Source organism: Strongylocentrotus purpuratus, unplaced genomic scaffold (assembly GCF_000002235.5).
Source record: "Strongylocentrotus purpuratus isolate Spur 01 unplaced genomic scaffold, Spur_5.0 spur5_scaffold_2, whole genome shotgun sequence".
Taxonomy (NCBI): domain Eukaryota; kingdom Metazoa; phylum Echinodermata; class Echinoidea; order Camarodonta; family Strongylocentrotidae; genus Strongylocentrotus; species Strongylocentrotus purpuratus.
Genome location: NW_022145605.1, coordinates 29,589,502 through 29,606,156, shown reverse-complemented (window position 1 = coordinate 29,606,156; position 16,655 = coordinate 29,589,502). Strand labels below are relative to the sequence as shown.

The following is a 16,655-nucleotide window of genomic DNA, read 5'->3' as shown; positions in this document are numbered from 1 at the left end:
ATTTTAATATCAATATCATCATATGTTTCATTCAATTTGATATTTTCTCCTTACAAAAACGTTGGTTGCTATGTACAACAATAACTTACATGTACTCTATATCACCTCACCTTCGATGGTAGCTATTACGTACAATATAACTGATCAGACAATGTTATAATATGACAGTGTTGACAAAATCGGTGAAACAATTACCGTGCCAATCAAGGGACTATTGTGTTTGTTGTAGAACATCTTTTTGTTATCCATCATAAATGTCAATAGCTAGATATGTTATTATTTGTGGATATCCTTCAGTTGTCATTGCTTTATGAATAGTAAATGGTTTGAATTGTGAAATGACAGATAAACTACTAATGAAATACAAAGTGAATGTTCATGAAAAAGTATGTCTCAATTTGCATGAATTGAACGGCCCTCATCACAAATGTTATTGTTATTACGTTATGTACTATTTTACTCCCGAAAATATCCAATTCATGATGATAAATGCTTCAAAAAGAGATAGTAGTTTTATTCTTAATTAATATCATTAAATAAACAACTTATTTGTATCCTTTAAACTGTCATTGGAATAATCACAAAAAAATCACTCATAATTCCCCTGCTAGACTGTTGTCCCGATTGCATTTCATCAACGTAGTACGACCGACTGTCCACCCCCCCCCCATGACACCACATATTATCTTCATAATCATTATTATAATTATCATTATTATTACTGTTTTTATTATTATTATCATTTTAGTAATATTGTTGATTTTATTTTATCGATATCATTATTTTAATTATAATCATCATAATATTATTTTTTATTTTCAGTAATTTTATTATAAATATCATCATATGTTTCATTTAGTTTGATATTTTCTCCTTACAAAAACGTTGGTTGCTATGTACAACAATAACTTACATGTACTCTATATCACCTCACCTTCGATGGTAGCTATTACGTACAATATAACTGATCAGACAATGTTATAATATGACAGTGTTGACGAAATCGGTGAAACAATTACCGTGCCAATCAAGGGACTATTGTGTTTGTTGTAGAACATCTTTTTGTTATCCATCATGAATGTCAATAGCTAGATATGTTATTATTTGTGGATATCCTTCAGTTGTCATTGCTTTATGAATAGTAAGTGGTTTGAATTGTGATATGACAGATAAAATACTAATGAAATACAAAGTGAATGTTCAAGGAAAAGTATGTCTCAATTTGCATGAATTGAACCGCCCTCATCACAAATGTTATTGTTTAAAGATCCTATAAAAGGAGGCTAAGTGACTTGTTTCATCATTCACTCATCATCATTCAATACCTCACTAGATTCAAAGCATTCGAGCCAACGAACCTTCTAACATGGCTTCATTAGTAAGTATAAGTTTCGGTTGCAGACCTAACGTATCTCGTTTCTGATATTAGCTTCATTATCAATATCAAACTAGTATATCTCAATTCGAGAAGGGCATTTTACTTAAGAGATGGGATGTGACATAGTAATCAAACAATTCGTTATGTTTTGTTTTGTTACAATGGTGTCATGGTATAGTTCATTCACTAATAACTCTCAATCCTAGGGTTAAGGGTTCGAATCCCAGCCAGATACTAACGTCCTCTGGTAAGACGTTAATCCACATTTGCCACTCTCTACCCAGGGATAGTTGCTGGGGTAATAATGATTGCAGGCACCTCAGGACGAACAACATTGATGCTGATGAGGTTTCCTTGAGTAAACGGAGGTGTAAAATTATACATACAATCTGTCGGCAAACTTTGAAATTGTTTTGGAGGTTCTGATGTTTTCCTATTTTGCCTATTTGCACAGAAAAATCCTCATGCAAGCAATACATTATCTGTGGATTACATTGAACTTAAAAAAAAAAAAGTTTTGGTTGCAGTGCTAACTACTCCCGGAATGTATCCGAGACAAATCATTGATTTTGACGCAGCTCTTTCTTTATTCCAGGTAAAAACCTTGTTCCTTTGCCTGTGCGTCATTGCATTTGTTACACTGGAAATTACACGTAAGAACGCATCTTTATCATTTCAATTTTATGTTTTATTATGATTTTAGAACGAAGATGAAAAATAATACCACTTGGGTCTCTTCGGGTACAGACGTCGTTCATGGGGAACTGTGCAATGTATTTCACATGGAAATAATATATATCAATATAATGAATATCATGTTTAGAATGGAATATGCTATAAATGTCCATGGTTATTAAAGATTCTGTCTCACATTGAATATATCAGGGGACATCAAGTTTATTTGTAAAGCCTGTAATTAACTATGAAATCATTTTTTTGTGATATGAAGTCAAACGAACACATATTCATATCTTCCCTCGTTTAAAGATGAAGTTGAGTTCTGGTCATGCGATTGCATTGTGAAAGAAACGGTGTGGAATCGACCAGAACAGGTTGATCATCTAGCATGTAAGAATTTGTGTGTATTGCAAGGTTCTGGAATCATCAAAATGATAAGAAATTTGGCCAAGTCTTGGTAAAGTTACAAACACTGTAAACAGAAAGATGTACATGGGACTACACGAACACGTAGCGTAAAAATCCTACCCCGGAGTTTTACGATGTTACATGACATATTTAGAATATGAAGGCATTTGAAGAGCCATGCTTTTCAAGGAACATGTCTTATATGATGTTCTTCCAAACTTGCATATTAGAATGATAACGCTCACAAATTATTGTTCACCTCTTCCCAGGACTCAACCTTCTCTTTAAGGACACTGGATTTCGGACGGATGAGATGAAGGGCAGTGTAGAAGATTTCATGTCAGCCCAAAGCGAGGTCAATCGCCTGAGGAGAGAGTTGATACTTCAGAAGTGCGCCAAGCATCCAGAACTGAATCAAGGTGGTATTACCCACAACACATATCGCCATATATACTTCAGTGACAAGCACAAGCTTCTCTATTGTTTCATCCCGAAGGTCGGATGCAGCAACTGGAAGAGGGTGATGATGATTTTGAACGGGAGCAAGAACAAAATCAGCGAGATGCTACCTAACGAAGTCCACGAATTCAACGGCATGAAGCGCCTCGCCGAATTATCGCGCACAGAGCAACAGCAGAAGTTACAAACATACAAGAAATTCGTTTACGTGCGCAATCCGTTTGGGCGCTTGCTATCAGCCTTCAATAATAAATTCGGGGATGTTGTTGGGTATCGAAAATCCCAATACTTCCAGGGTTTTGCCAAAACTATTATGAAGCAATTCAGATCGCATGCAACAGCGACAGAGCTAAAAACGGGTGAAAACATAACTTGGACAGAATTTGTAGAGTTTTTGACACAGTCCGAGCGGCCGTTCTTTGACGACCATTGGGAAGAAATGTTCAAGATTTGTTCACCATGTACTATTAAATACGATTACGTAGGCCATTTAGAAACTGTTTCAGAAGACGCAAAGTATATGTTTACAGATTTGCAGGTAGACTGGTTGGTTGAATATCCATCTAAAAGCAATAGTCACCCAACGAACAGCAGCGCTAAAATGGAAAAAGCTTTTCAAGATTTACCCAAAGACAATTTACAAAAATTGTGGAAAATTTACGAAAAAGATTTCGAAATATTTGACTACCCAAAGCCAGATTTCATTGAAGAATATTAGGTAAAGACGGAACGACTTTACCAGCAGGGCGTGTCTTTTAATCCTTGGTTGTATTTTATTCACTTTGATAATTACATTTGTAAAGTAATATTTTTCCCTTTATAATTGGTACTACAGTGCGTCCCATAAAAAACTATACACTTTTGAAATGGATGCCGAATTAAAAAAAATATATGATTCTGGGGGAAAAGTTTGAGATGTATGTAAAGCTCATAAACCCAACTTTCATATGACAACAAAAGGTCCGAAGATAATTCATGCTTGGGTGAGCACTGCTCACTTTTGTAAAGGGTATGGAAATTAGGTTGCGCAGGAATTAGCCTTCCAATTTGTGAGAGGTAAATCCTTTGGAGCTTACAAAATTGAGGGTGATATGATACATTCATGATTTGCTGAGTGAATTCCATGGTTTATTTAACCAAACTTCAAAATTTTATGCATGATTGAACAGGAATTGCATTTTTTTGGTAGCATTGTAAATTTCCCTGGTAGATTCAGTGGTGTGGCCATGGGAGTCAGGATGGGGTGATGGTACATGTTGTAATTTCCATGTTACAAACTTTTTTTTTTCTCTTTTTTTTTCATCTGTGACTTTGAATAAAACCCTTCACCAAGATTGTGCATCGAAAGAGGAGGTGGACATGTGGGCCATTGAACTGGAAGACTTTGATTTTTAGTTTCCATTATCAGATATTTTCTCTTACAAGATGGATGAAACAGTTGTAAAATTGAAAACTGAATAGAAAGACTGACATGTTCATTTTACAAATGTGTGAATTTGTGTTAAACTTGTGCGAAACTCAAGTGCTAAAATGACTGGTTGGTTGGTTGATAGATTGAGTGATTGACTGAGTTATTGATTAATTATGATCGATTTGTTGAATAATTAAATTGATTGAAATACTGAATGGTGATTGAATGCTTGATTGAGAGAGCGAGAGAGAGAGAGGCATACATGTCCTCTTGCCCCTTATCTCATCTACCCAACAAAGTCCTACCTTACATTTCACCTCCCCTGCACCATGTACCATCACCCCGTCCTAACTTCCATGAACACACCACTGAGTCTACCATGGACAGTTACATTGCTATACGGTAATAACAAATGCAATTCATGTTCACTCATGCATAAAATGTTAATCCTATTAACCACAAATTTCACTCAGCAAACCCAAACTCATCACAATTGATCATAAAATTGGTCATATCATCCTCAATTCCGTACGCTCCAAAGGATTTTACCTCTCACAAATTGGAAGGCTAATTCCTGCGCAACCTAATTTTCATACCCTTTACAAAAGAGAGTAGTGCTCACCCAAGCATGAATTATTTTCGAACTTGTTGGTGTTATATGAAAGTTGAGTTTATGAGCTTTCCAGACATCAAAAAACCTTTTCTCCAAAGAATATTATATTTTTTATTCATGAGCCATTTGAAAAGTGTATAGTTTTTTGGGGACGCACTGTATATTATCGTACCAATCAAAGATAGAAAAGAGCTATGTAAATAAACATTTGCGTTACGGTGTAGCGACGAATTATTTAAATGTATTTGGACAAACACCACGTTCACCCCCGCCCCTGCCCTCCCTTTGATATCAACTTCATCAAATAGAAATCCTTAAATTTGTTTTGCATTTCATATCCATTGCATACAGGGGAAAACATATAATCGATGAATTGTTAAGACTATATTGCGTATCATAAAACTTGTACCCAACTTTGGTAGCTTCTAATTAACAAATTATAACCTGTGACCTTGAATCACATTTCATGATAATGGGCAACTAGTACAGTGCTTAAAGGTAATACAAAGTTTCGGCATGGGGTCATAAATTCGGTTCAAATGAACATATTGGAAGCATATGCGATCAGACAATATTCAATAAATGATGTCGCGGTTGAAATCGAGTCAAAAGTTATGAAATTGAAAATAATAAACGCTTTATGTTATAAAGCTCCCTCTCAAGGTCAAGATATTAATTAAGCTATAAAACAATGTTTCTTGACTAAAATCGACCGATTAGCTATTCCCGTTTGGGAGTTATATATCACAACTACATATCTAGAGATTGTTATGGTCGCAGCTACCATTGTACGGCCGTAGGCGCTATTTGAAATTTATCAAAATTTACCGGGAGCACCGGTAAATTATTATAATCAATTTTTCTCTAAAGCAGAAGTGTTTTAGGGGCTTACTTTTCGAGTGCTTATAATACATCACAGGGGCATCTAAATATATCAAAATTGTAAAGAATCACTATCCACCCAATTTTTGAAATTTCCCAAAACTTTGTATTACCTTTAATGGTACCATATTCATAATTGTGGATGACTGAGCACCAGGCTTCTCAAAAAGTATTGTCAAAATCCTCTTGCACCAAGTTTAGGCTGAAGCAATGAATGGGGGTTAAAAGCCATTAAGTGTTTTATATTATTGCAAAAACAATAGGTCATTTATTTACATTTACTATTAGGCAGTTATTTATTATATTTATTTATTTATTTATTTATTCATTCATAGCAACCAAAGGATTGGATTGATAATACATACATTTCAACATGATTATGAACATTATTAAATTGAGTACAATGAAATTGATAAATTATGAATATAAATACATATAGATCATTAATACAAAGAACATTACAAATCATTCAGGTATATCATATTACAAATAAATAATTACAAGAAAAAGGGAAACAACACAAACTTAAATAGACAAGAAAAGGGGGCAAGAGAGGGGAAAAGAAAAGAAAGTAAAGAAGTGAAAAAGCTGCAATGATCAATCAAGTAAACGCTACATCCAAATATCGAAATAAATAATATAATTATAAAGAAAGTCAACGTATGGGTATAAACTGAATAACTGCATGTACTGAATAATTATTTCAAATTGATACTCTAAAGCAAAGATAATATATATATATATGATTAAAAACCAGCTGCATGTGTCGGGGTACAAGTTCAAAAGAATATTGAATGGTTGAAAATGTATATTGCACTAATTACCTGCTTATTGTAAATTATACGCACACGAAGGGATGAAACTATTCTTCAATCGGTTTGTTTTACACCTGGGCAGACGCACTTGTTTACTTTTCCTAAGGTTATATCTTGTCTCTCGTTTTGGTGGAAGAAGGTCATTTAGTTTGTGTTCAGGTTTCTGTATTTGGTTGAGTAATTGCAAGCACATATTATTTCTACGATCAGCTAGGGAATCAATTTTCAGTACATTTAAAGCGTCAGTATAAGGTAGGTTGGGGTGATTATTCTCAGGGCACGTTTTTGTATTGATTCCAATAAATTAGATTGCTCTTTGGTTAGGCCCCCGTGAAAGACTTGACATGCATAGTCCAAAACAGACCTTATGCGAGCTTTGTAGTACCTGCACAAATCGTCTTGAACAAGACCGGCTCTACGTAATTGGACCAAGAGAAACAAACGACTTACAGCCCTTGCATAAACCTTTCCCACATGAGTATTCCAATTCAATTTGTCATTGATCCATAATCCTAGCAACTTTTTTTCTTGGACACAGTCTACGGGTTTGCCATCAATGGTAAGTGGATGAACAATCGCATCTTTAGTAAAATTTATTACCATTTTATTTGTTTTCTGTGGATTGATCTGCTTATCATTGGTCTTTGCCCATGTAAGTAATTCGTCTAATGCTCGTTGTAAGGAACACTGGGATTCTACCTTACAGATATCATACACAGTGGTATCATGAACATATCAGTTTGTGTTTGTATATAAGTGGGTGGCTCATGTGTTGATTGGTTGTCCGTTATTATCTGAGTTTTTGTCCCTTCAGTAGTTAATAGCTCTGATATGTTGGCTGTTGACGAGCTGTTGCTTCTGCAAATGTTTCTTGACCGTTTGTCGCAACAGGTATAGTGTCTGTTGATTCGTGGTTCTCTTAGATATTGTTCCTTCAGTAGTTGATGGTTCATTTGTTGTTTCTGGAATAGTCGTTTCTTCAGTGACCTTCTGTAGATTAGTGGTTGCATCAACTGATGTTGCTTTAGTAGATGTTAGACAAAGTAGTGAGTGCAACCTGGTCGATTGATGGACGAATAATGGCGGTGCTGACATTAACAGGGAAGAAAAAACAGATAAGATCACATTGTGACTTGAAACTTATTTAAATAACATTTTGTGTGCAGCCATGTAAGTTCATGGTGCAATAAATACTATCCAATGTATATGCTGATGATGCTAAACACTGATATATATTATTCATTGTAGGCTATCGGTCTCCTTTTTATCAAACTATATAAACTTTTGAACTCTTAAACGTATGTTCTTTTCATTGTGTTAATGTGTTTATTTACCCGTTTTTTTTATAAATATGTCTCTCCGTACGTTGTATCAAAGTGCAATTAATAGCTTAGATTTAAATGCAATATCAAATGTCTTATCACCAATGAATGATGAGGAAAATGGCCTTGGGATAAGTCAGTCTTTTTTCTTACCAAATGAATTAAACAAAAAACTTTCTTCCGATAAAATAAATTCCATTAATTTTTCAATGATGCATATTAATTGTAGAAGTATTTTGTAAAACATGGATGGTATTTCATCATTGTTGAATAATTTAGATTTTCAATTTTCTGTCCTGGGGATCACTGAGACTTGGTTGAATGAAACCTCATCAACAGGGCTGTGCAACGTTTAAGGTAATAATTTCATTAATATCAAGAGATAACACAGGAGAGGTGGAGGTATTGGAATCTATATGAGAGATACATTAGTTTATAAACGAAGAGATGATTTGAATATTGATAATGATTCATTTGAATGTTTATTTGTTGAAATTGAAAATGTATCTGATAAAAATGTAATATTGGGTGTAGTCTACAGACCTCCTGATCAGTCTATTGAATTATTTTTTGATCAATTATCTTCTGTTCTAAATATTGTAAATAATGAAAACAAAATAATTTATTTAATGGGGGATTTTAATATCAATTTGTTATCAACTGTCTCTTCCCAAAATGAAATTCCTTTTTGAACTTGTTTACTTATTTGTGTATGTACCCACTTATTCACAACCCTACTCGTATTACTGATCATTCCGCAACATTATTGGATAATATTTTTACAAATGATATGAAGAATAAATTTAGTTGTGTGATTTTGGTTGATATAAGTGACCATTTCCCTGTTTTCAGTATATCTTATTCCAATATAATTAGTGAAAAGAAAAAGCATATACTTAAACGAATCATGAATGAAAGAAATATTATTAGATTTAATGAACAAAATTTCAAAATTTCTACGTTTATATGATGAATGCTTTCCCTTGCAAGAAATAATAATTAAAAGTAAATGCATGAATAAGCCATGAATGAATAGAGATTTATTAATAAAGATAAGGAGAAAATGGCGTTTATACAAAAGGTACCTAAAGTCACCCACTGAATATAGGACAAATGTGTACAAACAATTTAGAAAAAAAATTACAAATGAAATTTCAAAAAATTAAGTATCAATATTATAAAAATATTATAAAAAATAAATTTAATAATGATAAGGGTAATATGAAAGCAACATGGAAAACTATAAACGAAGCTCTTGGTAGTCAAAATCATGTTCTAAACAATATATTGATGAAATTAATGTTGATGGTAGAAAAATTACAGATAAAGATGAAGTATCAGAAATATTTAATGAGTATTTTGTAAATACTGGTTACAATTTAACAAATAATGTTCAATATTCTAAATCATTTTATCATAAGAATCTTAAAAGAAATGATAAAACTGCGTTTTTTTTTTCTCCTGTTATTTGTAAAGAGATTATTGATATTGTTTGTTCTTTAAAAAATGGAACTAGTGCCGGATATGATGAAATCGATGTCGGTGTCATTAAAAAAGTCATTCATATAATTGCTCCACAATTAGTTCTATATTTAATTCTTGTATTTCATATGGTGTGTTCCCTACTCAATTAAAAATAGCAAAAGTGATCCCAGTTTTTAAATCAGGTGATGTTAGTGATACAAAAAAAATACCGCCCAATATCTGTCTTACCTTTATTTTATACAAACGTTTGAATGATTTTCTATTTTCATGTAATATTTTGTCTGATAATCAATATGGTTTTCGCTCCGGATACTCCGCATCGATGGCGCTTCTTGAATTTATTCACAAGCTTGTAAAGCTATTGATTCTAAAGAATACATGGTTGGATTGTTTCTTGATTTGAGCAAAGCCTTCGATAAGTTAGATCATTTTATTTTGTTAAGCAAATTGGAAGATTATGGAACTCGTGGAAATGTATTAATAATAATAATAATAATACATGAGATTTATATAAGGCCATTATTCTTGTTAATTAAATGCTCAAGGCGCTTCAAAATATTAGGGAACACATTACATCATGACAATGAATCGTGTACATTTACATAAGAAAGAAAATGCAAAAATGAAAGAATCAATGAATGTCTGTCTTCAAAACGCAAAATTAAACAAATGGGATTTAAGGTTGCTCTTAAAAGATATTATTATTATTTAAGAGTTATTTTTTGGACCGGTCTCAAAATGTAGTTATCAATAACCATAAATCTTCAAATAAGCAAATTCGATGCGGAGTGCCCAAGGGTCTATATTGGGTCCATTACTTTTCTTGGTTTATATAAACGATATCATTACTAATTCTAAACTCTTACAATTTATTCTTTTTGCAGATGACACCAGTGTGTTCATGTCTGGAAGGGATCTGAACATGTTATTAGATACATTTACTGTCGAATTACATAAATTAAATGATTGGTTGTTGAATAATAAATTAGTTATAAATATTGATAAAAACTCAATTTATGTTATTTACAAACAGAAAAGTTGAAGATGATAACTTGATTATTCATTTCAATGGACAAGCTATATTTCGTGTTTCTTTTACTAAATTTCTTGGTGTTTTATAGATTGACATGGCATGAGCACATTGGTGTCATATGTAATAGAGTTGCTAAGGGAGTTGGTATTATTTATCGATTAAGACAATTCCCGAGATATATTTTGATTATGTTGTACTATGCCTTGATAATTCCACACATTAATTATTGTAATATTACATGGTCAAATGATTCTGATTATTTTATGACGAAATTATTTGTATTACAAAAGAAGGCTGTTCGAATAATTTACGAAGCCCCGTTCAATGCAATTTTTTTAAAAACAATTAAAGCTTTTTAATTTTTATGATATAGTAATTGTAATATTGCTATTTTTATGTTTTATGTGTTCGAAGGGTTTACTGCCAAAGTCCATGTCATGTAAATTTACATTCAATTATCAAATACATTCTCATGAAACTCGTAATGCTGGTAATTTTCATTTTCCTAAAATCCGTACAAATGTTTCAAAAATACAATATTTTTCAAAGGACCAGTTTTATGGAAAAATATCCCGTTTAATATGAAAAACTCCAATTCAATTAATATTTTTAAACGATTGTATAAATCCCATCTTTTATCATTGTATTCAATCTCAAAATAAATGACGTCACGTTTCAGTTAATGCACTTTGTAATGTATTCCCCCTCCCCTTCCCTTCTCCCTTTTCCCCCCTTTTGTATTGGTGTTTAGGTTTTTGTTAAGGGGTTGACGTTCATAAGTCTAATTGCCCTTTTTGTTAACTCCAAATTCCCATGAAATTTTGTTTACTCCTTCCCTTTGTATTTTTCTTGTTATCGATTTTTATCTGTATATCATGTTTGTATGTTTTAATGTTTTTATGGAGAATGAAATAAATTAAATTAAATGAACATCCATGTTAACCTGAATGAAAATGTAAAGAAAATTGACTGTCAATTCGCGAACTTAAAGTGACTCGGTAACATTGTTGAAGGTTGAGGAAAGAATTGCGGAATTTTTTTAATGAAATGTTACTAATTATCTTCATTTTATTGTACTCATCCTCTAGTATGCAAACATTCCTGGAAAAATTCTCGAACCACAAAGATATTAATGTCAATGGTTTTCTAGGAAGGCGTCACTGTACAACACCCTCTATTTTAACAGTAAATTCTCCCGACCATTTTCGAATTTTCCCAACCGTTTTTCCAGAAAAATAAGACATGAGACAGGCTTGTAAAAATCTGTTAACACTTACATGTCTGGAATGGTATATACAGCCAATTCATTGCTTTGTGAGGATTTACATTCACCTAAAAATTAATAAAATTGTAATAATGTAGTTGGGATAATTAAGGTATCGATCAGATCAGTTTTGCCCGATATTTATCGTTAATAATGGACTGTTTTCACTCAAACTTTCAGATTATCTTTAATTGTACATCTAGCATTGACTTCTTTACCTTACCACCGGTGTCTTTCATCTTTACAATGTTACCAAGTCCCTTTGAATGCCCGGGTTCACCATTCGACATTTGACAACAAATTTGAACGAATCTTGGCACACGCGCTAGACGGAATGAATTTGAATAATAAAAGTGCAAAATTCCGTGCCAGATACTCTAAATGGAATGTCTGAAGTATATTTTGGAGTGTCTCCGCCGAAGATGTGGTTTGTGCTAAATTGAATAAAAGATTGAGTGAGTATATCTAAAAAATATCGTAAAAATATTTAATTACACCTGATAGTTAATTAAGATAAGGTGGACGATGTTGATGATAAATTAACATAGAAAATCACCAAACGGGGTAGTTGTCATTTGTTTTGGCACTGTCAAGTTTATAAACATCTGTAAAATCAAACCACTGCCAAGCTGTCAAAAGGATCATTGGTCGGCAGAACAAATGAAAATATGGAAACCAGAACCCTTGCCGTTGGAAATAAAGTCATAAACAATAAGATATTCATTCACAGTTTTTTATGTTTATAACATGAACAAGATTATTCGATACATGCTAGAATTTTTTTTTTTTTAATTCTCAATTATTTCCTGAGTTACAGTTATTAGGGTACAGACTTTCAACCCCAAACTTGTTCAGTATTTTACTCCCGCCATCCAGCTCTTCATAAATAAAAAAAAATGTTGTTGTTTCTTTAAGATAACAGTTGTATTCCTAATCACTATCATTAAATGAAACCATTTCTTTTGTATCCTTTAAACTGTAATTTGAAGCGATCGCAAAATGTCTCTCTTAATTCCCCTGCTCTGTCTATCTCTATCTTTCAACTCTCTCACTACCTCTCTCCTCTCCCTTTCTTTCTTTCTTTATCGACACTCTCATATTGCTTCGTTCTCTCTTCTCTAGGTGGTTTGTCCCATATCATTGCATGCTACGTTCCTCTCTTCCAAATCACTCTTCAATATTGGGCTGGTCGTAGAACAACTAAACTCTTGACGATTAAAAAGTATATATTCACGACAGTTCTTTCCTTTGGTTAGAATTTTATTTCAAAGAAGTAGTATATGCCCTCATATTAGTATATTGCTTTAGTTTACAACTTTGCTGTTATAACTATAGTAAAAAAAAATTATTAAAAAAGACTTGCCAAATTGAATATGTGCCATCGACTTATAATACAGATAGTACAAACTCAGAACAGGAAACGAGCCTGTATACAAATATGGTGTATTAAGTATACGTACGCATATCAAACTGTATAAATAATAACATATCCTTGAAACAAAACAAAATGCTGAACATCAGATTGAACAAAGATTGGAAATTAGCCAAAAAAGAATTTGATATTATCTGGCCTAGGTTACGATAATTATTGAAAGATAAAAAGATACCAGATATATATCGAAGATTGGTCAACCTTTATAGAACGATAATTCGAAAATCGTCATTTGGGACTGAGAAAATGAAATAACCCTTAATACTGCATAGTCTAAAAATGAATTACGTTGATTTTTAATTAAGATACTAACTAATGTTCTTTGGTAGTGCTACCCTGGATGCCTGCTTTTAATGTAAGATTAGAAAGAATAAGTTATCAGTTTAGACTGCTTGAAGCTGATGTCACTTTGTTGTAAATGACATAGCAACAAAGATTTGAATTTACTTGTCTTAAATTGAATGAATCACATAAATTGTGAATCTCTAATATATATTTTGATTAGGGCAGTATTATGTCAGTATTTAATCATATTGAGATTGCAAACAAAATTGAATTTATTATGCTGCTCAATGGCTGCCGGACTCATGATTAATTGGGCAAAAAGAATTTTCATTTTCAGTTTAACTTAATAAAATTTGGTGTGGACTTTAAAAGATTATTATTATTATAAATAAATAAAATTAGATTTACATAAATACAAATTCATATAACTAGCAGATGACAGAACAAGACTCTTTGATCTCCTTTCAAGACAATATTCAAGGTAACGACCTTTGACATGTCATGGAGATGGCCTTCTTAGTCTGTTTCACTAGACTCAACGGATGATTCAGCAGAGGCAGAGACGGAGGAGGAACGCCTAAAACGAGCTGTATAGGATGAGAAAACACATCAATTATTTCCTTGAATATACCGTAATCTATTAACAACTCATTATAATATCAATCCGGCAGATCGTTTGATAAAGTGACATCTGAGCAAAAGGTTTTAATACGACATTTAGCCCCTGCAACAATAATGGCTCCTAGATGAACCGAATGTCTAAATAAAATATAGCATCCCCCCCCAAAAAAAAAAAAAAAACAACAACAACAACAACAACAAAAAGGCTACTTCGGCGATGTTCCTTACCTGAAGCGGGACACGAGACAACTCGGATGCAAACGCTCTCCAAGATCTTACAAGCATCGGCAAAGTTCGTTTCACCTTCCTCTTCCAAACACACCTGATTATTATCGGCTGACTTCAGCAAAGCCTGCTCATCAGCAGTCACTAGCCCGGGAAGTCTTTCTTCACAGTCGTTCATCACTGTTCTGTATCTATCACAGAGGGCTTGAAACTCCGAAGTGCGATCGGTGGTTTGGGCTAAAATTAGGAGAAAGTAATGTGAATTTAGCAATCGCAATGACACTTTAAGCAAAATAACTTTATGTTTATAACCTGTTCTCCAATACTACCTCTTTTGAATAAATTTTTGTTTTATATCCACGTACAACGACTGAACATTCAATTGAGATGAAATATACAGTCACAAATTATATGAAATGTTTGCAAATCATCCCTCAATCATGTCAATTCATGGAAATAACATTTGAATCGCACAACCCCCCCCCCCAAACAAACAAAAAATCGTTAATCATTAACATGAATAGCAATACCAATTTAATCGTTTGAATTCATATCAAAAGTAACTTGGTGTCACCTTACATATTTACTGTGAGACGGAATATTTGATGAAATATGACTTCTGTCATAACCATAGAAAATTAGTGCACTCCATCCTCAAAAAAATATTTTTTATATTGAAATGTATTATTTCCATGTAGAATACATTTCACACTTTCCTATGAATGACGTTTGTACGCAAAGAGGCCGAAGTGGTATTATTTATTTCATCTTCGTTCTAAACTCATAATAAATCATGATAACATTTTAATAATAAGCGTTCCTACCTTTGATTTCCAGTGTAACAAATGCAATGAGGCACAGGCAAAGGGACAGAGTTTTTACCTGGAAATAAAGAAAGAGCCGCGTCAAAATCAATGATTTGTCTCGGATACATTCCGGGAGTATTTATTACTGCAACAAAGCGGTATAGAATTAAACAAAAAAGTGCAATGTAATCCACAGAGAATGTATTGCTTGCATGAAGATTTCATCCGTGCAAATAGGCAAAATAAGAAAACATCAGAACCTCCAAAACAATTTCGAAGTTTGCCGACAGATTGTATATATAATTTACACCTCCGTTCACACAAAGAAACCTCATCAACATCAATGCTGTTCTTCTTGATGTGCCTGCAATCATTATTACCCCAGCAACTGCTGGTATGGATTAATTTCTTACCAGAGGACGTAAGTATCTGGCTGGGATTCGAACCCTTAACCCTAGGATTGAGAGTATAGGTGAATGAACTATACCATGACACCATTGTAACAACACAAAACATAACAAATTTTTGTATTACTATATCACATGCCATCTCTTAAGTAAAATGCCCTTCCCGAATTGAGATATACTAGTTTGATATTGATAATGAAGCTAATATCAGAAACGAGATACGTTAGGTCTGTAAAAACCGAAAATTGTACTTACTACTGAAGCCATGTTAGAAGGTTCGTTGACTCGAATGCTTTGAATCTAGTGAAGTATCGAAGAATGATGAGTGAATGATGAAACAAATCATTTCGCCTCCTTTTATAGGATCTAAACAATAAATATTGTGATGAGTGCGGGTCAATTCATGCAAATTGAGACAAACTTTTCCATGAAAATAATGTATAATTGGTCAATTAAACTGTCATTTCATATTTTTATTATCAACTAATTTAAACTGTCATTTTGTTTTCATTAGTCAAGAGTTAAACTGTCATTCCACAATTCAAACCACCGATTAATCACGAAGCAATGACAGCTGAAGGATATACAAAATAATAACCATATCCACCTATTGAAATTCATAACGAATAATTAAGGATGTTCTACAAACACAAGAATCCCTAGATTGGCACGGTAATTGCTTCACCGATTTCGTCAACACTGTTATATTATAACATTGTCTGATCAGTTATACGTAATAGCTACCATTGAAGCTGAAATGATATTGAATACATGTAATTAATTGTTGTTCATATCAACCAACGTTTTTGTAAGGAAAAAATATCCAACTAAATGAAACATATGATGATATTGATAATAAAATAAATGGAAATAAAAATAGTAATATGATGATTATAGTAAAAAAATAATGATATCGATAAAATAATATTAACAATATTACTAAAATGTTAATAATAATATCAACAGTAATAACAATGATAATTAAAATATTTATTATGAAGATAATATATGGTGTAATTGGGGGGGGGGGGTGGGTGGACAGTCGGTCGTACTACGTTGATGAAATGCAATCGGGACAACAGTCCAGCAGGGGAATTAAGAGTGATTTTTTTGTGATTATTCCAATGACAG

General features: G+C 32.9%; 1 protein-coding gene across 1 annotated transcript; it reads right to left on the bottom strand.

Annotated features, from left to right (window-relative positions):
• Positions 1–13,862: 13,862 nt before the first annotated feature.
• LOC105444235 lies at positions 13,863–15,846 on the bottom strand. Its single transcript, XM_011678197.2, has 4 exons — positions 15,780–15,846; positions 15,136–15,193; positions 14,315–14,548; positions 13,863–14,052 (listed from the first exon to the last, which is right to left on the bottom strand). Exons 1-4 carry the CDS (start codon positions 15,789–15,791, stop codon positions 13,982–13,984), a joined length of 375 nt encoding a protein of 124 aa, XP_011676499.1. The 5' UTR covers positions 15,792–15,846; the 3' UTR covers positions 13,863–13,981.
• Positions 15,847–16,655: the final 809 nt, after the last annotated feature.

What these genes read in the sequence shown, in the direction of transcription:
- LOC105444235 (XM_011678197.2), bottom strand. An exon ending in TGTTACACTGGAAATCAAAG is followed by an intron (nt 14,549 to 15,135) that starts GTAGGAACGCTT and finishes TCCTAATTTTAG; the next exon opens with CCCAAACCACCGATCGCACT. An exon ending in TGTCTCGTGTCCCGCTTCAG is followed by an intron (nt 14,053 to 14,314) that starts GTAAGGAACATC and finishes CATCCTATACAG; the next exon opens with CTCGTTTTAGGCGTTCCTCC.